Here is a 26,557-nt window from a genome sequence, read left to right on the forward strand (position 1 = left end):
ATTTTAAGGCATACCTTTAAAATCTAGTAACCAAAAGGCTCTATAGTTCCAATTCTTTATCAACTTTTTCATTGATTGAAAGATTGGAATCAGGTTACAACTTCATGTTACCTTTTTCTTTTCAAGAAAAAAATAAATATAATTTAATATACTATGAAACTGTAGGTCCTGATACATTTCTGGTTGACTGATATAAAATATACATATTTAAAAATGTCCTATTTTACAGGAGACGTGTGATAATGCCTTCTTACACTAATTTCACTAAGCAGGTAAATATATAATATATACAAGATACAGATCAATTTCCTTAGTAAATTCACCTTATCCACCAGAAAGCTAATACCGTTTAATTTCTAAATGATATCATAGAATTAATTCATTGTAGTTTGGATCTAGGTTATTTGTTTAGATGTTGAGAAAGCAGTGGGGAAATCCTCTGCGGATTGCCACCGGTTCACTGCCTGCGCATGTGCAGTGCGCATCAAATGCATGCTGCATGTGCATGGGCAGTGCACACCAAATATGCACTGCATGCGCAGTGCGTACCAAATGTGTGCTTTGCATGGAAAAAGGAGCTGTTTGAAGGTAAGTAGAACAGTGAGGGGGGAACAGCTGTACTGCACAATTTAGATTTGCTAAAAAGCAGGATTTCCTACTTTCCAGCAAATATAAATCACACAGCACAGCTGATCGTCAGAAATACTGGCTTGGATGAAGTGGTAGCTTTTTTTTTTACTACTGGTTCATCCGAACTGGTAGCTTTTATTACTACCAGTTTAGCCCGAACTGGTAGCATTTCACTCCTGTGAGAAAGGTTTTAATTTGATTTCTTAGACATATGATTTATTCAGCCCTTAGATCATTAGTGATTATCAAAAATAGTTTTTAAAAAATTATTTTATAGTAGATGTTAAAAATGTTTTCTTTTTTAAAAATACAGTATTGTCTTAAAAGCTTTTGTTTTTATTATTATACATTTTGAAAATATTAATATTCTAGTAGGTATGATAAAGATGTTTGTGTAGTGTACGTAATGATTTATGTTTCATAACTATGTCCAAATCTCTATCATCTTTTCTAATTTATTCATAATTGGATTAAATGAGACTTGGTAGCATTGAGTCTTAGTTATAGGTTTTTAGGTTGTGTTTTGATACTTTTTATGTATTGTAGTATAAAGGTTCCTAAAAAGTCGTCTTCGATACATTTAAACCATCAATATTTGCAATAAAGGAACGAATTCTAGACAGCTTGTATGGAACTTCTTTTTGGAAAGATGGATGTAAATGAGGTGACTTTGAAGGTTGATATTGTAAGAAGTTGACCTATTTTTAATTTTTTCATATTCAGAAATTGTTTCGTTGGTTTTATGTTTATTCTGTTGCTTTTCTTTGAAATTCATAGGCTATCAATATGATGTTAAGTGAGCAGTGCATATATTCTTCTTGCTATATCCCCAATATCTTAATTTTATCAAAGCAAAAATTATGACCCACTTATGTACAAGGAGTAGACAAAATAATTATTATACAAAATTAGAGAGAGCACTTGGAGAGATTTCCAGCAAGGAACTGCTGATAAGTGCTGCTCATCAGCATTTGAATTACCGTATATACTCGAATATAAGCCGATCCGAGTATAAGCCGAGGTCCCCAATTTTACCCCAAAAACTGGGGTAAACTGGGGACTCGAGTATAAGCCGAGGGTGGGAAATGAGGCACCTACCGGTTGGGGAAACCTCCTCCTCAGCTGAGAAGGCTGGCGGCTCCCCGCCTGCCCTCTCACTGCACCGCAGGGCTTCCCCGTCCGGTAAAATGTGAAAAAGATAAAACTCGAGTATAAGCCGTATATACTCGAGTATAAGCCGAGGGGCTTAAAAAAAAAAAAACTCGAGTATAAGCCGTATAGACCCGAGTATAAGCCGAGGGGACGTTTTTCAGCACAAAAAACGTGCTGAAAAACTCGGCTTATACTCGAGTATATACGGTAGTTTATTTCTCACAGACAGACAAGAAAGGGGATATTTCACAATTTTGAGCACATTTTCTAGGGTTTCCCCCAGGCTATCTTTCCTAGCTGTCTGTTTTACTGGCCATCTGTACTTCTAGCCTTCTTTCATATTATATCTGATTTGTTTATATTGCTGATAGTTAATTCTGATCATGTTTTTTTTATTTGTGTTAAATTACTATGGATTTGATATTAGTATTTTTGCTGTTAATGTTAACTCTTTTGATTCTGCTATCTGTTTTACACTTTTACAAATATAAAAGTTAGATTTAATTAAGTAAATTACACAAAAATACATTTTCTACAAAAGAGTGTACCGTATTTGAGTTCAGAATATCTTAAAAAAATTTTCTTGTTCATCAGAATTTTCTCTAAAGAGAGAAGAGCTAATATGTGAGCGCCTACTATAATGGAAATAGAAAAGTATTATTATTATTTATTTTTATTCGTTGAACATGAAACTCAGTCAACTGAACATTCAAAAAGGCATCACAAATATCATTGACTGCCAAATACCATTATTATTATTATTATTATTATTATTATTATTATTATTATTATTATTATTATTATTACTACTACTACTACTACTGCTACTACTACTACTACTACAAGCTAGGTGGACATGACCTTGTAGATAACCCTCACTCTGTCAAGAACCTTGGAGTACTCATATCAAATGATCTAAGTGCTAAAGCCCACTCTAACAACATCGCCAAAAAACCATTAAGAGTTGTAAACCTAATCTTGCATAGCTTCTTCTCTGGTAAGATTACACTACTAACCAGAGCATACAAAACATTTGTTAGACCAATTCTCGAATACAGCTCATCTGTCTGGAACCCACACTGCATATCGGACATTAATACAATTGAGCATGTCCAGAAATATTTCACAAGAAGAGTCCTCCACTCCTCTGCTCGCAACAAAATACCTTATGCCACCAGACTTGAAATTCTGGGTTTAGAAAATTTAGAACTACGCCGCCTTCGGTATGACCTGAGCATAGCTCATAAAATCATCTGCTACAATGTCCTTCCTGTCAATGACTACTTCAGCTTCAACCACAACAATACACGGCACACAATAGATTCAAACTTAAAGTGAACCGCTCCAATCTCAATTGCAGAAAATATGATTTCAGTAACAGAGTTGTTAATGCCTGGAATGCACTACCAGACTCTGTGGTCTCATCCCAATATCCCCAGAACTTTAACCTAAGACTATCTACTGTTGACCTCATCCCATTCCTAAGAGATCTGTAAGGGGCATACATAAGAGCACCAGTGTGCCTACCATCTCTGTCCTAACGTTCCCTTTAATTGTATTCATTTTATGTATTCAATTCATGCTTATATATATTATTTAATATGTATTTGACAAAATAAATAAATAAATAAATAAATAAATATTGCATATCCAGTATGCATTCAGCTTGAAGAAAATGAGAAAATGATCAAATTAAGAAAAAATAATAATTTACATAAATGCGTTCATCCAAATGCTGCCATGGCTCACCAGTCAGTGATGTCCTTACTCTATGTATACAGAGATGATCACTGAATTCATCACAACCACTACACAGTCTTAGCATACATTCTGAATCACCTTATGCACACTACAAGAGTTAATGCCAGAATGCCCACATCATTAGCCCTTACAGTTTGTCTAGCAACCATGAAGTCCCTCCCCCTGCAGATTTTACTCAGCTAATCATTGCCGACTATAGGTGGCAGTGCTCATCTCTGTTTCAAGACCATTGGGCCAGTGCTTTCTGAAGATATTTCTGTGGTCATGTGGTCAGCATGATGTCACGGAATGCTGTTATCTTCCCACCGAAGTGGTACCTGTTTATCTACTTGCATTCATATGCTTTCAAACTGCTAGTTTGGCAGGAGCTGGAATGAGGATGGGAGCTCACCCTGTCGCATGGAACTCGGGTCTCAAACCTGGACTGCCACGTTCTAACAACTGCACTGCTCCTCTAACAATCTTGGTACTGCCAAAATCTCAGCATCCCTGGAGTCAGGGTTCCAAGAATTTCTTAAAGTGTTAGTTGGATTATGTTAGGATCATAGTAGGATTCAGAAGTACTGTCCTTTCGATAGCATCTTTTTTTAAAAAAAGATTGTGTTTGTTGAATTTTTTAAAAAAATGAGTGTATTTTTGTGTGTTTTATCTTTGTTTTTAGTATATGAAAAAAAAAAAGCATATATTGAATTTGAAATTTTTTTCCTATTGGCATAATGACTTTTTCTCTTTTTCTCCTCATTTTTTCCCATTTTATAGGATCAGTTTGATAATTTAGACAAGCACACGCAGTGGGGCATTGATTTCCTGGAAAGATATGCAAAATTTGTTAAAGAAAGGATAGAGATTGAACAGAATTATGCAAAGCAACTGAGGTAAGTTATTTGTAAAATTCTTATATCTTAAATTTAGATGTTAGCTAAAAATCATTGCCCAAATATTGTAATTTTGGAAGATTAACTATATTTTAGCCATGCAGTAAAAACCAATGTTTTTCTATTCTTTTCAAATTAGTTACTACTTTCTGTAAATCTCTATCTTGATTCCTTACACTTCAATTCCGTCCACTTTGGCACAAGTAAAGACATGTTTTTAGTTCAGATACGCAAACAAAAGCTTGTATAACAAATGGCATACCATACTTTGCAAAGAGACCAGAACGAAATACCGTATTTTTCGGCATATAAGATGCACTGGCGTATAAGACACGCTTTAATTTTTTTTTGGGGGGGAGGGACAAGAATAAAAGAATTTTGCCTCTGCCTATCAGGATCAGCCATGTCCAGACTTCTACTTGATTTTGATAATGAGCAGCACAGTTATCTGTTTAAAACAAACCCTATGTCAAGGTTCCAGAAAAACCTCTTCTGCATAAAAAAACCTCAGAAGCCATTGTTTTTCAGAGTTCTTTACTAGCATGAGGAAACTGGCACACGATGAGTGAAATTCCAAAACTGAACTTCCGGATTCTTTTCCCAGTTATACAAACCCCAAGAGTCCCGCCCCCCTGACCCCTTTGATGGTCACATGGTCCCACGTTCTCCCAGTTCATTCGAATATCTTCTTGCCACTCTTCCTGCAGATGTGAACACCATCCGACCTTGACCGCTTGAAGAATGTTACCATACCCCTCAGCCCCCCTTCTTCCCCTCAGGGGAAAAATGTGGCAGCGTCTGGAACCCTAAAGTCTAGTATGGTTTCCAGGCCTGACACCCTATAACTCTACATGCGTTTAACTGGAATGATTGGGGTGGGGGATGATTTTCTTTTTTTAGAATTTAGGTTTTATTAATTAGGCACTACAGTGATAAATTACAAATATATCTTAGCATTGCAAACATCTTTAGTCCATTATCCATTGCCAGGTCAGAATCCTAAAGTCAAATCCATATTATGAAACAAAGTACATAGCTAAATGCAACCTCAGCACACAAACTGCACAGATCAAACAATGTATTTGAAGCTGTAGGTGTTTTTTCAGGCAGCAGTGCTCCTTCCCGTTGCACATTGCAGAGCTGCGCACCCTCGTCCTCCTTCTCAGCAGATTCGCCTCTTTCCCAAGGAGCACTTTCAGGTGGCAGCGCTGCGATCCCCTCCTCAAATCCAAAAGGGTTCCCGGTTCCCCACTGCCCATTGCAGGGGAACTGGCCGCCGCCTGAAATGTGGCTATGAAATTTGCCTTGGGGGATCGGGCCAATGGGCAGCGGTGGCTGGAAAGGAGGGACGTTTCATGGCTCCCGCTCGGCTCAGCTTGGCTCGGCTTGGGCGGGGCTACATTCGGCATATAAAACGCACCCAGATTTTCATCCTCTTTTTGAGAGTAAAAAGGTGCATCTTATATGCTAAAAAATACGGTTGGTTCTTTTAATCCAAAGGCACCTAAAACAGTATCTTTTTAAGTCACTATTGATGACTGCTGTTAGTCATTTGCTCTATTTGAAACATCACATATTTTTGCACTTTTTTTTCCCCATAGAGAAGGTTATGGTTGTAGAGATTTGAATTAAAATATAATTGCTCATTTTCAGTCCTTTTATGTTGCTTTTCATGGCTTTTCAGTATGTGGTAAAAAAAGAAAGCTTCAATTTCTTAGGATTTCCTTTGTTATTTCTCATTGGATTATATTCTTCTGACCTTGATAGAATACTGTAATAAAGAAGGGAATTAGTTATAGTTTTTTACTATAATAGTAAATTGAAAATATTGGAAGTTGTAAATATGTTCATTGGAATTTAGCAACAGAGGTAAGAGCCAATAGTGAGTGTACTTTATTTCGTTTTGATGTTCACTGTTTCCCTGTTGTTAAAGGATATTGTTGCTTTCATATAATGGTAGGAGTCATACTTGAGAGCTGAGAATGTAAACTGATTGCTGAAATATTTAGATATGATCCTTTACTCTGGACAGCACAAGATAGAAGCAAACTATTAAAGCTGATACATTTTTTTCCCAGATGGATGCTTTTTACATTAATCTTTGAAGAAAATATTGTGAACAGTGGATTTTCCCTAATTATAAGTTTCAGAACATTCTCTAGTTCTGTTTCTCTTTTTTAGATAACAATTTTTTTAAAGATCCATTTCAATTAATTTATGTTTTTGTATTCTCATCTAGTTTCATTTCCTTTTCTGCAATATTCTCATACTTCCTTCTGTTTAGAGCAATTCTTCTCAAAACCAGGTAAACTATCCAAAATCGGGATTAAAGTGGCTTTCTTCAGATAACAAACCTATTATCTAATAACAACAGGACCATTTAAATACGGACTTTCTGATAAGCAGTTTGGGGTCTTTTGATGAACACCTGGCGGCCGTCGCCAGGAGGGCCTTTTACCAAGTTCGCTTGGTTCGCCTTGACCGGGATGCCTTATGCACGGTCACTCACGCTCTGGTTACGTCTAGGCTGGATTATTGCAATGCTCTCTACATGGGGCTGCCCTTGAGGTGCACCCGGAGGCTGCAGTTAGTCCAGAATGCAGCTGCGCGAGTAGTAACGGGAGCCGCTTGTGGCTCCCACGTGACATCGCTGCTCCGTAGCTTGCACTGGCTTCCTGTGGTCTTTCGGATGCGCTTCAAGATTTTGGTAACTATCTTTAAAGCGCTCCATGGCTTAGGACCCGGGTACTTACGAGACCGCCTGCTGTTACCCTTTGCCTCCCACCGACCCGTACTCTCTCACAGAGAGGGTCTCCTCAGGGTGCCGTCCAAGGAGTAGGGCCTTCTCTGTGGGGCAGTGACGCCTGGAACGAACTTCCCCTGGCCTCGTCAAGTGCCTGATCTTGGACCTTCCGTCGTGAGCTCAAAACATATTTATTTATTAAAGTGGGACTGGCATAATTAGTGTTGAATTTTAATTGGGTATTCTTAATATTTTTAAATTTTTAAATCTAAATTTTAATAATCAGCCTTAATAATTTGCTCTTTTTAAATGTTGTTTTAAATTGTATATATTTTGTTTTTATTCTGGCTGAGTCCTTCGGGAGAAGGGCGGTATAAAAATTTAATAAATTAATAAATAAATGATGGGGAAAATTTGGGAAGCACTGGTTTAGAGAATTTCTTAGTATGTATAGTTCTCTGTTTATTACAATGATAAGCACATTAATTAATAAGTTTTAAACATTTCCCCATTGTATATTTTGTGTTGGGCTATTCACATGTCACAAATACCGTGTTTCACCGAAAATAAGCCCTCCCTTGAAAATAAGACCTCCCCAAAAATAAGCCCTCTCCCAAAAAATAAGCCCTCCCTGAAAATATTTAAATGCATGCGCAGCCAGTCCCCACCATTTCCTCTGGTTAGGGTTAGGGAGACAGAACTGGAAACCATGTAAGACATCAAGAGGAGCCCTGTCTTGCTCCATGCATCCCAAAATAATAAGACCTCCCCGAAAATAAGGCCAAGCGCTTATTTCAGGGTTCAAAAAAATATAAGACAGGGTCTTATTTTCGGGGAAATATGGTAATAGTACATGACAATATGCTATATAAATACATGTTGCTCTTGCTTATTCCATTGTCTACTAAAATTGAGAATGCTAACTATTAAAATTGAATTTCATCTAATTTAAATAAATATTCTGAGATGTATACAGGTAATCCTCAAGTTACTACTAAAATTAGGACCAGAATTTCCATTGTAAATCAGTATATTTGTATCATGTGACTGCATTGGTTGACAATGGTAATCCTGGCTCTCCCCAGTATGGTTATTAACCAAGAATCCCATGTTGCTAAATGAGTGACCACTCCCAATCCATCCCATTCTAGGCTTGGTCCCTTTCATCCCTAAGCCTTGGTAAGATAAAGGACTTATTATTCCAATTCCCCCATCCACCTCTCTCCCCTCCCATTTCTGTCCTTTTAGCCACCCTTGGCCAAAGTGGCAAGCAATCCCAAAACTCTGTGGCTACTTGCCATGCCCCAGGAAGCCTCAATAATCACCAGCAAGCATTAATTTTCCCAGTTGCTTTTTATCCCCAGGCCCATGGGATTCCCTAGCCCACTCCTCTAGCAAGCCGCAAGCATTCATTTGCTCCAAGTGAGCAGCAAGCATTCATCCATCCAGCTGCCTTCTGTCCCATTTTGCCACACCAGACTTTCACCTTTGTGCCCAGCGCCTCACCACTTCAGAAATGGGGGTGGGCAGGGGCGGGAAAGGTTTCCAAAGACAGCACAGGTTTAGCCAGTTTGGAAAACTGTGTTGCTTTCAGAAAGGTTTCTAAAGATGGTGCAGCTTCCGCCATTATGGAAATAGGGACGGGGTGGGAAGATTTCCGAAGATGACACACCTTTCTGAAGTGGCTACAGTTGAGCTGTTTTCGGAAATCTTTCTGAAGACAGCACAACTTTAGCAACACGTAGGAAACATTTGCCAGAGAAGCTGAGTCCAAAAAAAGAGGCGGAAAAGGCACATTGGATGCAAAAGATGGGCTTGGTGCATAGAAGTGGAAGAGAAATTATAATATTAATAATAATAATATAAATATAATATAATATAATATAATATAATATAATATAATATAATATAATATAATATAATATAATATAATATAATATAATATAATATAATAATATATCTCTAGAACAGAAACCCCCAAATTTTTGGGCACCAACACCAGTTCTGTGGAGAGAGATTTTTCTGCGGACTGCAGGGGGCGTGGTTTCATGTGCTGCCTGTATCCCGTGGATGGAGCTTCACTTGTTGCAAGGACTGGTTTATGGCATGCCATGATCCAATGCCGGTCCATAGACTGGGGGCTGGGAACCCCTACTCTAGATGGAATTGCACATAGTCCTCAAGTTACAACCATTCATTTAGCAATCATTCAAAGTTACAACGGCCTGAAAAACACGACTTACATAAGTCCTCACATAATCGTCGCAACATTCCCATGGTGTTGTGATCAAAATTTATGTGCTTGGCAACCAGCACATATTTACATAGTAGACAGTGGTAGCATCCAGGGGGCGTTATGTTATCACCATTTACAATAGAAACAGCCAGTTTCTGACAAGAAAAATCATTGCGGGAATCCAAATTTGATTAACAACTGTATGAATCAAGGAGAGAACCAACCCAGAACAAATACTGGGTACAAATACCCTGACAGTTAGAACAGTTAAGCAGTGGAATGGCTTGCCTCCAGAAGTTGTGGGTGCTCCAACGCTGGAAGTTTTTAAGAAGAGATTGGACAACCGTTTGTCTGAAATGGTAAAGGGTTTCCTTCCTGGGGAGCGGGTTGTACTGGAGGACCTCCAAGGTCCCTTCCAACTCTTGTTATTCTGATACCCTTAATAACTCTGACAAAAAGGTTGTAAAATCAGGCAAAAAAGGTTGCACCAGTCATTCAACCGCCTTGCTTAGTATTGGAAGTTCTGGTCTCAACTGGAGGTCGCAAGTTGAGGAATATTGTACTTGATTTGGAAGATGAAGAAAGTTCTTTAAATAATCCTGTTGACTTGGAAACTATATAATTTGTGCATAGCCAAATGAAGTTTTAGTTGCCCAAATTACTATATTTAGAAAGTTTGGCAAGATATCTAGATACTTTACTACCATGAATTCTAAATTGAAAGCAAATGTGGTTTCTTGTTTCTCAAGTATTTTTCTCTTTAATTGAAACTGAAAACATAAGAGGTTGATTGTGATCCAAATGTAGATGTGGCAGACTTTCATTCAACAGTTGTACAAATGAATTCATATTCTAAAGAGATTCATGCTGAAAAACCTATCATTCCATAGTTAATTGCTCCCAGAATAAAATAATTTTTCCATAAAACTGCAAATTATCAATAATAGTACTAAGTGCTTTTCTCTAAACACTCCAGAGAAAGGATTTTTTAAAAAATGGTATTCTGTCTTCGGTTGCTATGTACCACTAAGGTGTGCAAAATATTTCAATTTAAACCATTTTGAATGCAAATCAATTTAAACCCATTTAAAACATGTTTAGAAATGTTTTGAGTTGGAAACAAAATTGTTATGAGTGCAAAATCATTTCCAAAATGCTTAAAACTAACCTGCTTTTAGTATGCAAAGTTTCAGACTCAAAATGGCTTAAAATGAAATGTTTTTCATATCTCCGCTATCTGCTTATGGACTAATATTTTACTTACTGGATCTGTGTAGCTTGTATTAAAATGTAACATAATAATAAAAGCGTGTTGAAAAAGAAGACCAGCATAAGTAATGTGCATTTGCAAAAGTTACAGCCTAAACCTTTTGCCACCACATCTCCCTTTAGTGTAATCTTGCCATGCCATGCCACGCCACTCTCTCCCCTCCCCTCTCTTCTGCCATGCCATTCTCTATTTTCCTGTTCTGTTCTGTTGTTCTGTTTTACGTCACTCCATGCCACACCACTTTCTCTTCTCTACTGTTCTCTACTCTGTTCTGTTTTGTTTTGTCCTCAATGAAAACAAAATAAATAAACTTTGGGAAAGGTGAATTTATTTTAACAATAAAGCTAAACAGTTCTTCACACTTCCACTGGACTGTCTGCAACTCCCCAAGGGAGGTATAGCTCACAGTCTGGGAAACCCTGAGTTATATTATTTTACTATCCTCAAAACAGTGGTGCCAAAAGCAACACTAGGGAAAAGATTATGAGAAATGAATGATATCTTATAAGTACTCTATAAAATGTGGGTGAGTTATCCGAAGCAGCTCTCCATTAAAAGCTCCTGTGAAAGAAGTCCATGAATTCCACATTGCCCTAAGAATTTTTTGACATGTGTTTAATATTATACAAGACTCTCCCAGGCATTAACAAAGTCAATATATAGCAAAGTGTGCTCACCCATATATATCTTAAAGGCATAGATGGAAAATGTTTTAACATTTTCCCATGGCCTTTTACAGTATGTAGAATGTGTTCAACATCTGTTAACCATTTATATCAGGCATCCTTCCATGGTTGCCCTTTGTGAGAAAAGTTTCTTACTGTCATCAGCGTTTCTTAATTTTGAATAATTCATTAAATCCCCTCTGCTAACTTCCCTGCTTTTTTGGGGGGGGGGCAGCTACTGATGAAGTATGAATATTGTAGTATTTAAGTAATTTTCTTATATCTAAAAACTAAAGCAGGGTTAAATTTAAATTTAGTCCAAGGAAGAATGATTTATTTTATGTTCTTAGTATATCACTTGAGGAAATGAAATAGATTTCCTGCTATGAAATGTGAAACTTATACCATTATTCCTTTGTGGGGATATTTATGAGCAATTTGGTAACTTGAGGCCACTGGAATCTTTGGAATTTCTGCTGTATTCTTTTAGTGTCAGTCTTTTGCTGCTGCTGCTACTCTTTACCATCATCTGGAAAATGGCTTGTTTTGGCTGAAAAAGAGCCATGCCGTTACCTCTCTGGGAAAAGACATTAAAAATGCTGCTGAATTTGTAATTATAAACTAATTTGTCAGTCTGTGCATAGAAAATTCTGCTTTTTCTTTTGGCTTCATTTTAGTATTGTGACCTTACACAGAAAGAAAATACGACAGATTGGTTTTGATCTAATATAGGTAGTCCTTGTGTGTTACGACAGCAATTGGAACTGGAATTTTAGTTGCTAAGCAAAGCGGTTGTAAAACATGACATCATGTGACCACATTGCTTAACAATGGCAGTCCCCGTTGCTTTAAATTAAAAAAGGACCACGTGGGTCATTAAGTGAGGACGTCATGTGATTGAACAGGAGAATCCAGAAGTGTTTGCTTAGGCCACTGAAACCGTCCTGGGCCAGTGCCTGGTTACAAATGGCAGTCACGTGCCTGGGACGCTGCAACTTTTGTAATTGTGAGCCATTTGCCAAGTGCCCAAACCATGTTCATGTGATCTTGGAGATATGTGACAGCCACAACTTTGTACCTTTGAACTGTCACTGAATGAGAGGTCACTAAGTGTGGACTACCTGCAATTACTCAACAGTGGAATAATTTATACCTTTTTATATAATTTGTTTATTTTAAGCAATGTACTTTACACTATGTAAATAATGTATGTAAATATAACTAATCTAACTAGCTGTCTTATTTTTCTAACTGAGATGGATTATTACGCTCACCTTGCCCCTTTTTAAAAACCCATCTCTCTCTTTCTCTCTCTAACAGAAATCTGGTGAAGAAATACTGTCCTAAACGTTCATCCAAAGACGAAGAGCCCAGGTAATATTAATATGAAATATACCATATTTTTTGGAGTATAAGATGCACCTGAGTATAAACTGCAGCTTAGTTTTTGGGGAGGAAAATAGGGGAAAAAAATCTGCCTACCAGGTATTCATCTGGCTAGCTTCCTTAGTCCGGTCAGCTTCCGCACATTAGTTTGCTGGTTTTGAGTGCGCTTGCATGCTTTTTATCCCCTGCTTGGGGATGAAAAAAAGCTTCGAAAAACCTACATTCGGAATATAAGACCCACCCAAATTTTCAGCCTCTTTTTTGGGAGGGAGAGTGTGTCTTATACTCCAAAAAATACGGTATGTGGATGTTGGTCTAATCCCATTATCAGGGTTGTTGGGATTTAAATGTTTAAGCCAAGTACATTTTTCATAGGACATAACTATATATTTAAAAGTATTATTTTATAATAAAGTAAAGATATCTGGATTAATGTGACTTCAAAATCCTGCTATGTTCAAGACTTGATGACTTGAAAAAGCAGCATAAGTTTATGACAGTGGTTCTCAACCTTTATAGTGCTGCGACCCCTTTAATACAATTCCCCATGATGTGGCGACCCCTTTAATACAATTCCCCAGGATGTGGCGACCCCAACCATAAAATTATTTTCATTTTGAGTTTATCACGCCTGAAGCCGTATTGTCTAGCAATCTGAACTGCTTGCGATTGCCTTGAGGACGGAGGCATTAAAGTGGAGACTCCTCCCCTATTAAGTTTATCGTGCCTGAAGCCAGATTAGGCTAGCGATTGGGAGTGATTGCAGCTGGCTTGAGATTGCAGCTGGCTTGAGAAATCAGAGCAAAGATTTCTCTCTTTTTCAATTCATCGCGCCTGAAGCCGAATTCAGCTAGCGATTTGAAGAGCCTGCAGCTGGCTTGTGGAGTCAACCATTGGAGCACGATTCTTCGACTCGCAAGTATACTTCCCATATTTCCAGTGGTCTTAGGCGACCCCTGGCAAATCGTCATTCGACCCCCAACAGGGTCGCGACCCACAGGTTGAGAACCGCTGGTTTATGAGGTCTATTTTTAAGAAGGATTGTCTTTGTTCTTCCCTTCCATACATTTTTCTCCATTCTTTTCCTCCATTCAGTTCTAAACCTCTAAACCTCCCAACATTAATGTCAGAATAATGTAACTTATTTGACCTAACCCAAGTGTCCAAACCTTCACTATGTAGCAAACATGTTAATTCAAAGGAAACATATAAATATTTCCCATTTTCCAGATGAAGCAACTCATTTCTGCATTGAGCTTAGTTTTCCTCATAATTTTAAATTTATTCCTAAAATCACTCTTCTCATTTCACATCTTAGTTGAATGCTTCTGTTCTGTAGGACCTTTTGCTGGTATTCTTTATTTTCTCCCTGCACAAATTCCTGCTGATCTTACAAGTTTCTCTAAGGAGAAATGGTTTTGGACTTTCTGTTTTGCTTCTTTCTTACTGCTAGATTTTGATATGTTCATTTACTTTTTGTTTTGTTGAAGAAAAGCAGTTATACACCCACATTAATAATGAAATACCTTTTTGTTTATTTCCTGTATTCTGCCAGGTTTACCTCATGTATAGCCTTTTATAATATTCTCAATGAGTTAAATGACTACGCAGGACAGCGTGAAGTAGTAGCAGAAGAATTGGGACATAGGGTATATGGAGAACTGATGAGATATTCCCACGAACTCAAAACAGAAAGGAAACTGGTAAAGGATGGGGCTGGGAGATCCAAGTTACTGTTTTGCTGAACTATCTGTGAATGTCAGGGCAATTTAATTATTCGTTTTATGCAAAAACAGCAAAAAACATTATCTCTTCTGCTTGGCCAGCTTGTATATAGATCTTCCTGTAATCCTGCACTATTCTGTTGCTAAATGCAGCAAAAATATACCTGCCTATACCTGCCTATAAAATTCTAATATATAGTCCATTTAAATGTGTTTTGTTTTCTGATTTGTATTTTATTAAAATATTTGTATATCCTCTCTCTCTCCCTCCCTCCCCCTCCCCCTATCTCAGTGGAGCGGATTCCTTAAAATAAGCTTCTGGTCACAGCTTTAATTGTTTTCTAGTCCTCAGCTAGTTTTTTCTAGATCTGTGTGTTTTATTTAGTTCTGTTATTTAGCACTTAATATATTTGATGACTTTGAGAAATATTACATTTTTGAAAATATGAAAATGCTATTATATACCTAAGGGAGCTTCCCCCCCCCCCCCAAGCTATAGAGGATGTAGCAGTAAAACGTGATATTAGTGCTCAAGGAATCCATGTAGTTATATAATCCACATAATTACATGAATTGTAGTTCCTTCCATTGCATCTCTTAAATTATTTAAGAAAACTTAAATTAAAAATGCTAGCATTTTTGCATCTTTGAAAGAAAGAAAACAACGGATGAATGCATATTAGTAATGTTAAAATGATGGTGCTCCTGTTGTGATTGTTTGGCATTCTGTTTTGCCTTTTGATTGATATATATCATTTTGTGAGATTAAGCTGAACAGTTTTAAAAGCAAGATGGGGTTTATAAAACATCTTGTTTATTATGTTCCAGCACCTTCAAGAGGGCCGAAAAGCACAACAATATCTTGACATGTGTTGGAAGCAGATGGATAATGTGAGTTTTCTTTTATTCCTTTTCTGGTTTTCTTAAGGTTGCATAGTTTTATAGATGACTGATGCCAGAGTGAAGACATAATGAATGAACTTAGTTATCACTGAGCCATCACAGTGCTTTCATTGTTCAATAGCCAAAATGGATTATTATGTTTGTTAGCTCATTACAGTGCTAATTTCTCAGTCACTAATATCTGCAGAAATATGACTTTGATAGATTTGCGGACTATATTTCAGCTGTCTCAAAAAAGCAGGAATTTATTTTGGTAGACCAGAGGTTTACATTCATTCATTCATTCATTCATTCATTCATTCATTCATTATTTATTTATTTATTTATTTATTTATTTATTTATTTATTTATATTTTGAGAATCATATCTTCCCTGTTAATTAATACACTTTTGAGTTTGTTACAGTAGAAAATTAAAGGGTAGTTGATGGGGTTACATAATGTTAAATAGCGAACTATTTCAGGCAAAAAAAATACTAACTTAAGTGTACCTAAGTGCAGTCCTATATGTTCACTAATTTTTGTTGAAGTCTTTAAAAATCAATATATAAATTGTCAATTTCTGTGGCCTCTAAATTTTCATAGTCCCAAGTTATATGATCCAATTTTCATTTTCATTCCATTCTATCAAATCATTTTCACTGTACTTGGCCCAGTCTTTCTAAAAGAATGTATTATGAAGGAGACAAGTAATGATAATGGTAAGCCTAATATTTATACAGAGCTATTCTCTACTATACAAATTGCTCCATAAAAAAAATCTATTAATAATCTCTACCACTGATGATATACTGTATTTCAGATGCAGGACATTTCTATGCTATATATGAGCTTTCAAGAATGAAAATACTACTAAGCTATTCAGATTAGTTCATGCATTCTTAATTAGTGATGTGTGTGTGTATAGATACTGTGCTTCTCCAAAAATAAGACCCTGTCTTATAGTTTTTTGAACCCTGAAATAAGTGCTCGGCCTTATTGCCTTGTGCTCAAAAGCCCGATTGGGCTTATTATCAGAGGATGTCTTATTTTGGGGAAACAGGATACATTACTCTTGTTAACCTCATGTTATTAGTTCTTGAAATGATGCAATTTCTGTGATGTATTGAGGATGGGATAATTTTTTCAGACAGATGGAGAAAGCAAATATTTTCATATATGGGACCAGCCACAATGCTGTTCACACAGAAGAGGCAGATTATTCAGGGTTAAATTATTTTTCCTGGGTTAAATTATTGTTCCTAACCTATATTTGCATCTTAGGGGAATCAATAGCTAGCAAATGAATAGATCTTCCTAAAATAATGAGGAAATGCAATAAGTAATACTTAGCCTTGCTAATGTTAAAGTTTTTTTTTATTTCTAGCATTGGACAAATGCATGATTGAGAGGGTAGAGCAGGGGTTAAATTCAGCAGGTTCTGGAGTACCGGTAGTGGAATTTTTGAGTAGTTCGGAGAACCAGCAAATATTACCTCTGGCTGGACCCCGAGTGGGATGGGAATCGAGATTTTGCAATATCTTCTCCCAGGAATGGGGAGGGGATGAGGATTTTGCAGTATCTTTCCCCTGGAGTGGGGTGGGAATGGAGATTTTGCAGTATCCTTCCCCTGCCACGCCCACCAAGCCACACCCACCAAGCCACGCCACGCTCACAGAACTGGCAGTAAAAAATTTGAATTCTACCATTGGGGTAGAGGATGTGGGAAATTTTAAAATCTAAGAATTAAATGGTTACGAAATGAAATACCCAAAGGTTAAAAAAGAACAATTTGTGTAGAATAGGTTCCATTTTCATCAGAAGAGCATGGATCTGAGTTATAATTGTGAGAGTAGTGCAAGCACTGTGATAAGTTGTATTGATTTGTAACTATGTCGTTGCATTGTAGAGCAAAAAGAAATTCGAAAGAGAGTGCAAAGAAGCAGAAAAGGCACAGCAATGTTATGAGAGACTGGACAATGATACCAACGCCACGAAAGCAGATGTTGAAAAAGTAAGATATTATTGGAAAATAATAGTTTACATAGCTATATTTTATTGAACTGTATTGTATTTATTGAAAGAACAGTATTTGGACCATCTAATATGAATATCAAAGTGTGTTGAATTAGCCGAATTTCACCCATCACATATTTTGATTTTTTTCAAATTGTGGTTTGAAAATTATGGTTCTGAAATGTTCTGATTGCAAAATTTCATGAAATATTCCATTTTGTTGGTAAAACTGCTATGAATGCTTGAAACAGCCTGTTTCATATTTGAAAGAGAAGTCTCCACACATATGACTGGATCTTCTGTGTAATGTCATGCACAAAACATTTTAAAATGCAACTTTTATAGTCCTGTGCTGGAGCCACTCTTGAGCTTTCTTATTTTCTCATGGATGGAGTTGCAGATTGTGCTTATAAATCCAAAGCAGTAAAAAGTGACTTGGGCAAATATTTTCAAATGAAGATTGAAAGCCACAATTTGTCTTTTGAATATTTATCTAAACCAGTTTTGCTGTTTCACATTTTCACAGCATTGCTTAATAATGTCCCTGAAACTTCCTTAACTATTTTTTTAAATCTTTAATTTTATTTTAAATACAAAAACATTATGGCTAACACTCAAGATAAAGGCTTCAAAATATTAAATGAAAAATAATATTAAGGAACTAAATGCAGTGTCTTATTTACTCATATAGTCTTGGGTAGAATATCTCCTATTTATGTACTTTATGCGATATTCAGCCTTGGAACTCTTGCGCCTGCGAGGTGCCCCCGCCTCGCAGAAATGGCCCGCTTTTTTACCTAGGGCTGGCCTCAATGACGGGTCTTGGGACCCACAGAGGTGGCATGCGAAGAGAAAGAACCTTTGGGGTTTTTTAGATAGGGCGTTTTTAAGGGGTGGGAGGGGTAGGGCGCGTGTTGGGGGTAGCCCGTCGGGTGGGGAGCCAGTCCTTGCACGCGCTCGTGGCGGTCATTTAACGGGTTCGGTGGTTGGGGGGGGATTGCGTTCCTTTTGGTGAGGGTGGTTCCATTTGCACGGTAAGTGGGAGGGGCAGATACGGCGGAGGGGGGGGATCGTATCATTCTGGGGGGGCGCTCGATGTTTGCAGGCGATCACGCGCCCCGATCCCCCTTCCTTCTCCCGTTTCCCGGATGGCCAAGACCCTCAGAGCCTGGGCCTTCGGCTTATGTTGTGCAACGCCCGGTCCGTGGCCAATAAGGCCCCCCTAATACATGATCTCATTCAGGGGGGGTGCCGTGGATCTTATAGGCGTTACGGAAACCTGGTTGGGCACTGAAGGGGGCGTGCCCCTTGTGGAAATGTGCCCACCGGGTTTCCGTGCACTCCATCAGCCGAGGGCTCAGGGTAGGGGTGGGGGAGTGGCGGTGGTTATTAGAGAGAGTCTAGAGCCGAGGGAGACCACTGTACCTCAGATTGCCGGGTGTGAATCCCTCTTTGTGAGGTGGGGTCATAAGTGTCAGATTGGCTTGTTTGTCGCGTACCTGGCTCCTTGCTACGTGACAGCCGCCCTGCCCGAGCTCTTGGAGGTGCTGGCTGGGGTGGTAGTGGAGACCCCCAGACTTATAGTTATGGGGGACTTCAACTTGCCATCTTCCGGCACATCATCGACAGCAGCTTGGGAGTTCATGGCTTCCATGACGGCCTTGGACCTGACCCAAGTAGTTGATGGCCCTACTCACACGGGGGGTGGCACGCTGGACTTGATTTTCATCTCTGGTCAGTGGTTGAAGGATCTGGACTTGAGGGATGTAGTCACTGAACCTTTGTCATGGTCAGATCACTCCCTCCTTCGCCTAGACTTTCTGACCGCTACTCACCGCCGCAGGGAGACGGAACCAATACGCTGGTTCTGTCCCAGGCGCCTGATGGACCCGGAGAGGTTCCAGACGGAGCTTGGGCCATTTCCTGAGGGTCTGGCTCACGGCACGGCTGAGGAACTAGCCGCGGCCTGGGAATGGGCCGCGGCTGGGGCTTTAGACCGCGTCGTGCCTTTGCGGCCTCTGACCCAGCGTAGATCCCAACTGGCTCCTTGGTTCTCCGAGGAGCTGAGGGGGATGAAACGCCAGAGAAGACGCCTAGAGAGTTTTTGGAGGTCCAGTCGTTCGGAGGCTGATCGGACACAAGTTAGGTCCTATAATAGGACCTACCTTGTGGCACTGAGCGAAGCGAGAGGTTGCTACGTCTCGTCCCTCATTGCATCGGCAGATAACCGCCCAGCCGCTCTGTTTCGGGTGACTCGTTCCCTCCTTCACCAGGGGGAGCGGGATGACCCGTTGCAGGGACGTGCTGAGGAGTTTAACGGTTATCTATACGATAAAATCGTTCAGCTTCGGGACGGTCTGGACCAAGATTGCGGGGATCCGGATGGGGCGTCTGAGGGTGGTCTTGGTGACATTTTATGGGATGAGTTTGACCCTGTGGCTCCCGAGGACATGGACAGGTTGCTGGGTAGGTTGAATGCCACCACGTGTTTACTGGACCCGTGCCCCTCCTGGTTGGTACTGGCCACTCAGGAGGTGACACGAGGCTGGCTCCAGGCGATTACGAATGCTTCTTTGCTGGAGGGAGTCTTTCCGACCGCCTTGAAAGAGGCGGTGGTGAGGCCCCTCCTCAAGAAGCCTTCCCTGGACCTGGTTGTTTTAGGTAATTATCGTCCGGTCTCCAACCTTCGCTTCGCGGCGAAGGTTGTAGAGAGTATGGTGGCATGTCAGTTTCCCCGGCACCTGGAGGAAACTGTCTATCTAGACCCGTTCCAGTCCTGTTTCCGGCCCGGATACAGCACGGAGACGGCTTTGGTCGCGTTGGTGGATGATCTCTGGAGGGCCAGGGATAGGGGTTGCTCCTCTGCCCTGGTCCTATTAGACCTCTCAGCGGCTTTTGATACCATCGACCATGGTATCCTGCTGCACCGGTTGGAGGGATTGGGAGTGGGAGGCACTGTTTATCGGTGGTTCTCCTCCTATCTCTCCGACCGGTCGCAGACGGTGTTGACAGGGGGGCAGAGGTCGACCCCGAGGCGCCTCTCTTGTGGGGTGCCGCAGGGGTCGATTCTCTCGCCCCTTCTGTTCAACATCTATATGAAGCCGTTGGGTGAGATCATCAGTGGCTTCGGTGTGAGGTACCAGCTGTACGCTGATGACACTCAGCTGTACTTTTCCACACCGGGCCACCCCAACGAAGCTATCGAAGTGCTGTCCCGGTGTCTGGAAGCCGTACGGGTCTGGATGGGGAGAAACAGGCTCAAGCTCAATCCCTCCAAGACAGAGTGGCTGTGGATGCCGGCATCCCGGTACAGTCAGCTGAGTCCGCGGCTGACTGTTGGGGGCGAGTCATTGGCCCCGATGGAGAGGGTGCGCAACTTGGGCGTCCTCCTGGATGAACGGCTGTCTTTTGAAGATCATTTGACGGCCGTCTCCAGGAGAGCTTTTTACCAGGTTCGCCTGGTCCGCCAGTTGCGCCCCTTTCTAGACCGGGATGCCCTATGCACGGTCACTCACGCCCTCGTGACGTCTCGTCTGGATTACTGCAATGCTCTCTACATGGGGCTCCCCTTGAAGGGCATCCGGAGGCTTCAGTTAGTTCAGAATGCAGCTGCGCGGGTGATAGAGGGAGCCCCTCGTGGCTCCCATGTGACACCTCTCCTGCGCAGACTGCACTGGCTACCTGTGGCCTTCCGGGTGCGCTTCAAGGTTTTGGTAACTATCTTTAAAGCGCTCCATGGCATAGGGCCGGGCTATTTACGGGACCGCCTGCTGCTACCGAATACCTCTCACCGACCCGTGCGCTCTCACAGAGAGGGACTCCTCAGGGTGCCGTCTGCTAGACAGTGTCGTTTGGCGACACCCAGGGGAAGGGCCTTCTCTGTGGGAGCTCCCACCCTCTGGAACGAACTCCCCCCAGGACTTCGCCAACTTCCGGATCACCGAACCTTCCGCCGCGAGCTTAAAACATATTTATTCATCTGCGTAGGACTGGACTAGATTTTAAATTTATATTGGTTTTAATGGGTTTTATTATTTATATTGCTTTTTTAATTATTTGGCTGTGTAGAATAAGTTTTTTAATTGTTATTTTATTCTGTATTTATTTGTACTTTTTTATCTGCCTGTGAACCGCCCTGAGTCCCTAGGGAGATAGGGCGGTATATAAATACGATAAATAAATAAATAAATAAATAAAATTTTATTATAATTGAATAAAAGCCATAACTAATGGTGCAGCATTTTTAAGAACAAAATTTTTAATACAAGGTCTTAAGCATTTGCTATTTTTATCTAAGTTTGTTACCTCTTGTAATGTGTCTGTAGTGTTTGTTTTTGTACATTGATTGTACAGTATTTCTCATTAAATTTACAGTTAGTGATTTTTAATAGCATAATTTAATTCTTATTAATTTTTTCTCAAAGAAAACAAGTTTGCCTTATAAAATAGTTTACAACAGGAGTCAGCTTCTGTTGTAGGAATATGCTTTTCTGCTTGTATTGGTTGGATTTTTCCCCTTTTTTGTATTTATCCACATATAGATACAAAATTAATATTTTTGTGACCATTTTCTCTTAAAACTAGTAGATTTGTGCAAGGATGTTTCCTTGGTAAGTCAACATAAGCTCCTGCAGATGGACAGAGCAAACCAATTAATAAACTATTCATTATTAACACTTAGCTTTTCTCTTTTCGGACTTGCATTACACTGTTGCATGTAAGCACATAAGGAGCAAAACCTGTCTTAAGAGATCACAATATATTTATATTTATCATTTTGGTGACATTTTGGCTAGCTGCATATGCTGCAGAGTAAACTTTCCTGTTCAGTTTCCTTTATTTGCTGAAAGTAACACCAAAACAGTGGCATGATTTGAAACAATTCAGTTAAAATCAAAAGCTTTTTTTAATAGGGGTTGACTTCATAGTTGAGAAACAGTTTCTATAATTTACAAATGTTAATGAGAAGATATGTTGGACACAAGATGTTACTGAGAATTAAAGATAATGAGCATGCTCTAAGTACAGATTTCTTTAAAAAATAATTTAGAATGGTTACTGATCTGTCCCCATTTTTTAGGCAAAGCAGCAACTAAACCTGCGTACACATATGGCTGATGAAAATAAAAACGAATATGCTGCACAGCTCCAAAATTTCAATGGTGAACAGCACAAGCATTTCTATATTGTCATTCCACAAATATACAAGGTAAGTGTCAGGGTTCCAAGTAACCCATCCCCCAACAGACTACCAGTAAGTTTTCATCTAAATGAATTTGGTTATTGAAGAGTATGAAGATAAATTTCTACAATTTTACCATGTATTATTTTAGATTCTGTATATTTAAATGTATATAATTAATTATATACATTAATTAAATGTATATAATTTATTTTATAAATTAAAATTATAAATTATATACATATAATTAAAATATAAATTATAATTTACTTTATAAATTATATAATTACTATTTAGTTTTAAATATAGGATATACCTCTAAAAGTGAAGAATGCCCATCCACCTTTGTGTTATTTGTGAGATTTGAAAATGTTTTAGAAACCAACAAAAGACTGACTAGTTAATTATGGCATAAATTTCTATAGTAGCAGAGTTTATTTTGTAATAAAAGTGTTAGTCCTTAAGTTATTCTTTCTTGTTTTTATTACCACAGTCTTAGGTTGCATGTGGAATACAAATCACAACTTTAATTATCGATGACTGTAGTTAATACTTGCCAATTCTAATTGATTTTAGAGGGCATTAGCTGTGAATACCATTTGTAGAAATGAGCAAAGTTTAGTGAAATAATGATCCACTAAGAATAAATTTATTATTATTTAGTATATTTAGTTCACTAACGTTTAGTTAAAACACCACTAATTGAACAAATAATAATTATAGGGAGGACAATGTTCCACTCTATTTGGAATGTTACTATAAAGATGTTTGGTCTCTCCTTTCTTACTTAGCACCTTCAAGAAATGGATGAACGACGAACCATCAAACTAAGTGAATGTTATAAAGGATTTGCAGATTCTGAGCGGAAAGTTATTCCAATAGTCTCAAAATGTTTAGAAGGAATGATTGCTGCAGCCAAATCAGTTGATGACCGCAGGGTAAGTTTAATTTGTTCTGCATAATTCAGTGCTAGTATTAAGCACATTGCTATGGAAATAAATCTAGTCTTGTAGACTCTAGAAAGAGTGCAGAGAAGAGCAACAAGATGATTAGGGGACTGGAGGCTAAAACATATGAAGAACGGTTGCAGGAACTGGGTATGTCTAGTTTAATAAAAAGAAGGACTAGGGGAGACATGATAGCTGTGTTCCAATATCTCAGGGGTTGCCACAAAGAAGAGGGAGTCGGGCTGTTCTCCAAAGCACCTGAGGGTAGAACAAGAAGCAATGGGTGGAAACTGATCAAAGAAAGAAGCAACTTAGAACTAAGGAGAAATTTTCTGACAGTTAGAACAATTAATAAGTGGAACGACTTGCCTGCAGAAGTTGTGAATGCTCCAACACTGGAAATTTTTAAGAAAATGTTGGATAACCATCTGACTGAGATGGTGTAGGGTTTCCTGCCTGGGCAGGGGGTTGGACTAGAAGGCCTCCAAGGTCCCTTCCAACTCTGTTGTTATGTTATGTTATTACAATCTCATTCTATCGTAACTAGACTATAGCCTATGGTGGTCAAGCTTGCGCAGTTTAGGTTCTGTAAAGCAAAATACAATCAGCCCCGTATGTTTTTTTTCTATGAAACTAATAGCTTTCCTCTCTCTTTTCCCAACATTTTTGTTGATCTAAGAAGCAGCAGAAAGTGGAACTCATCATATTGCAGCCAGTCCTCAGTTAGTGACTATTCACAAATATGATGATAGTAAACAGTAGTAAAAATAATTTTCCACACTTAACACCTAAATTACATTGGACAACAATGTATGCCAGAGAGAGAATTAGTATTGCTGCATGAGAGAACTTTATCTAAATGAAATGGCAGGAAGCAACAACCTCTCTCTCAGGGAGGGAGAGAGGGAGAGGGAAAGAGAAATGGCAGCCAGTCTTACTGGTAGGATTTTATGGTTTTCACATCTGATATAGATAATAATAGAAATATAGCATGTTTCATTTTTATATCTCTAAGCACTGTGGCTATTTAATATTGCCTGTTTGAAAACAAAACCTGTCTTACCGTGTTTCCCTGAAAATAAGCCCTCCCCAGAAAATTAACCCTCCCCTGAAAATATTTAAATGCATGTGCAGACAGTCCCTGCCATTTCCTCTGGTTAGGGTTAGGAAGACAGAGCTGGAAATCAGGTAAGATGACAAGAAGATCCGCTTGCTCCATGTGCCCCAAAATAATAAGACCTCCCCGAAAATAAGGCCAAACGCTTATTCCAGGTTCCAGAAAATATAAGACAGGATCTTATTTTCGGGGAAACACGGTAATATTTTCATATATCCCAAAAAGGATCTAGGTGCCAATCAGTGCATAATTTTTAATCTTGTAGAACTTGATTTTAAGTGTACGTTTATCATTTCCTTAAGAATGTTGTTAACAATTGAGTCAGAAGGATTCATGTGTGTGTTACACTGTGTTAAAATTAGAGTAGACTGATTTCAAGAGATGCAAACACATATTACAGCAAACCTATTAAGACAGGAGTTGCAGCATTTGGCCCCTCATTCTGTATTCTGTGTTTGTTAGAGATGGCATCAAATGTGGTAAGATGCTAAGAAACTGCTTCCTGCTTCTTCTTAAGTTCATTTTATGCCAAATGGAATTTCTTGAGTTCAGTACTTGATGAAAATGAAACTATCTGTATTTTAGGAATCAGTGCATTTCTTGGATAGATTCTGTGTAACGGTTCCAATATAATGATAAAAGAAAAGGAAATACAGGATATCTGCATTTTGTTTTCTCTACAACAAATGCTTACCGTTCGAAACAGAGACACTGAAAAATAATGATGTAAACTAATTTACATTGAGTTTTGGTAGTATAATGGGCAGAAGGAATAACCTTGAGATGCAGGAGGAAGAGCACTGCAGCCTAGACAGTGGTCAATTAAAATCTGAATCCAAACCAGAAATGTGCTTTGAGGAATCATCTCAGAATTGATCCTTCCTAGTTTTCTGGAACATAAAGTTGCGGGCGGGGGGGAGGTAAAGGGGTGTGTTTTCAGACTTGCAAGATTCTGTTGCTGTAACCTTAACAATAAAAATATTCATGATTTTGGTTTCCTGATCTTGAGTACCTTGAAGTAGTAATATAAGTGCAGTGTTAGTTAAATGCGATATGTAAGCCAATTAACTGTGTATATTTCTCCCATAAAGGATTCTCAAATTGTAATAGATTCCTTTAAGTCTGGCTTTGAACCTCCTGGAGATTTTCCATTTGAAGATTATAGTCAGCACATTTATAGGACTGTTTCTGATGGAACGATCAGTACCCCAAAACAGGAAGGAATGAAAATCGATGCAAAAACCACTGTGGGCAAGGCTAAGGGAAAACTCTGGCTCTTTGGAAAGAAACCAAAGGTAAAAAAAAAATGTATCCCATGATTGCACTTTCAAGATTGTAATTCAGTGATTAAATGTTGCCTTTTTCAACAGAATAATCAGATCGATTCTTGTTGACTGATTGTACGGGCAAAATTGTTCATTTTAGAAACTGGGTTCTAGTATGTTCCAGAGTATAACTGCTATTATGAACTCTCATCCCTACATAATTCAACTTTGGAATTCCAGCAGCTGAGTCCCAGCAAGCCAAAAGCATATACTGTGACTGATTAGGATTATAGATACTGAAATTGCCCTGTAATTTTAAAATTATTGTGTATACCAGACAGTGGCTTGGCCAGAAATTCCTGTATCTGATCTAAACAGTTGTAGCAGCCTCTGTAGTTGTTGCTAAACTGTTAGAGCAATATTTTGCTATCCATGTTGAATTGTTGAAATTGAAGTGTTTTGGTGGACTGAAGAGAGATTAATAAGCACAATCGGTTTAAGGTTTTTAACTTACATGATAAATATAGTACAATTAGAAGTATAGTTTATTTAAGCTTTGTTTGTCCTGGGGAAGCTTTGTTGAGGATGCCTTCATATTTATAAGATAAAACTTGGAAATAAGTGAGAAGCGGATGACCTGAAGCTTCAAATGGAAGTTAGTGTTAACTGCTTTTGAAGTATGAAAAACTAGCAATATTAAGTCTAAG

The 26,557-nt window shown here is 38.9% G+C and overlaps 1 protein-coding gene across 2 annotated transcripts in view; it reads left to right on the forward strand.

Annotated features, from left to right (window-relative positions):
* The window catches only part of FNBP1L (formin binding protein 1 like), a 64,693-nt gene that overhangs the window by 16,287 nt on the left and 21,849 nt on the right, over positions 1-26,557 (forward strand). For both annotated transcript variants that reach the window (XM_058175519.1, XM_058175520.1), the window contains exons 2-9: positions 4,303-4,418; positions 12,653-12,706; positions 14,274-14,421; positions 15,271-15,333; positions 17,233-17,337; positions 22,420-22,548; positions 23,313-23,459; positions 25,677-25,880. In XM_058175519.1, the coding sequence (XP_058031502.1) occupies positions 4,303-4,418; positions 12,653-12,706; positions 14,274-14,421; positions 15,271-15,333; positions 17,233-17,337; positions 22,420-22,548; positions 23,313-23,459; positions 25,677-25,880 (966 nt within the window). The remainder of the gene's footprint in view (positions 1-4,302; positions 4,419-12,652; positions 12,707-14,273; positions 14,422-15,270; positions 15,334-17,232; positions 17,338-22,419; positions 22,549-23,312; positions 23,460-25,676; positions 25,881-26,557) is intronic.

The sequence above is a fragment of the Ahaetulla prasina genome, chromosome 3 (assembly GCF_028640845.1).
Source record: "Ahaetulla prasina isolate Xishuangbanna chromosome 3, ASM2864084v1, whole genome shotgun sequence".
NCBI classification, from domain to species: Eukaryota; Metazoa; Chordata; class Lepidosauria; order Squamata; family Colubridae; genus Ahaetulla; species Ahaetulla prasina.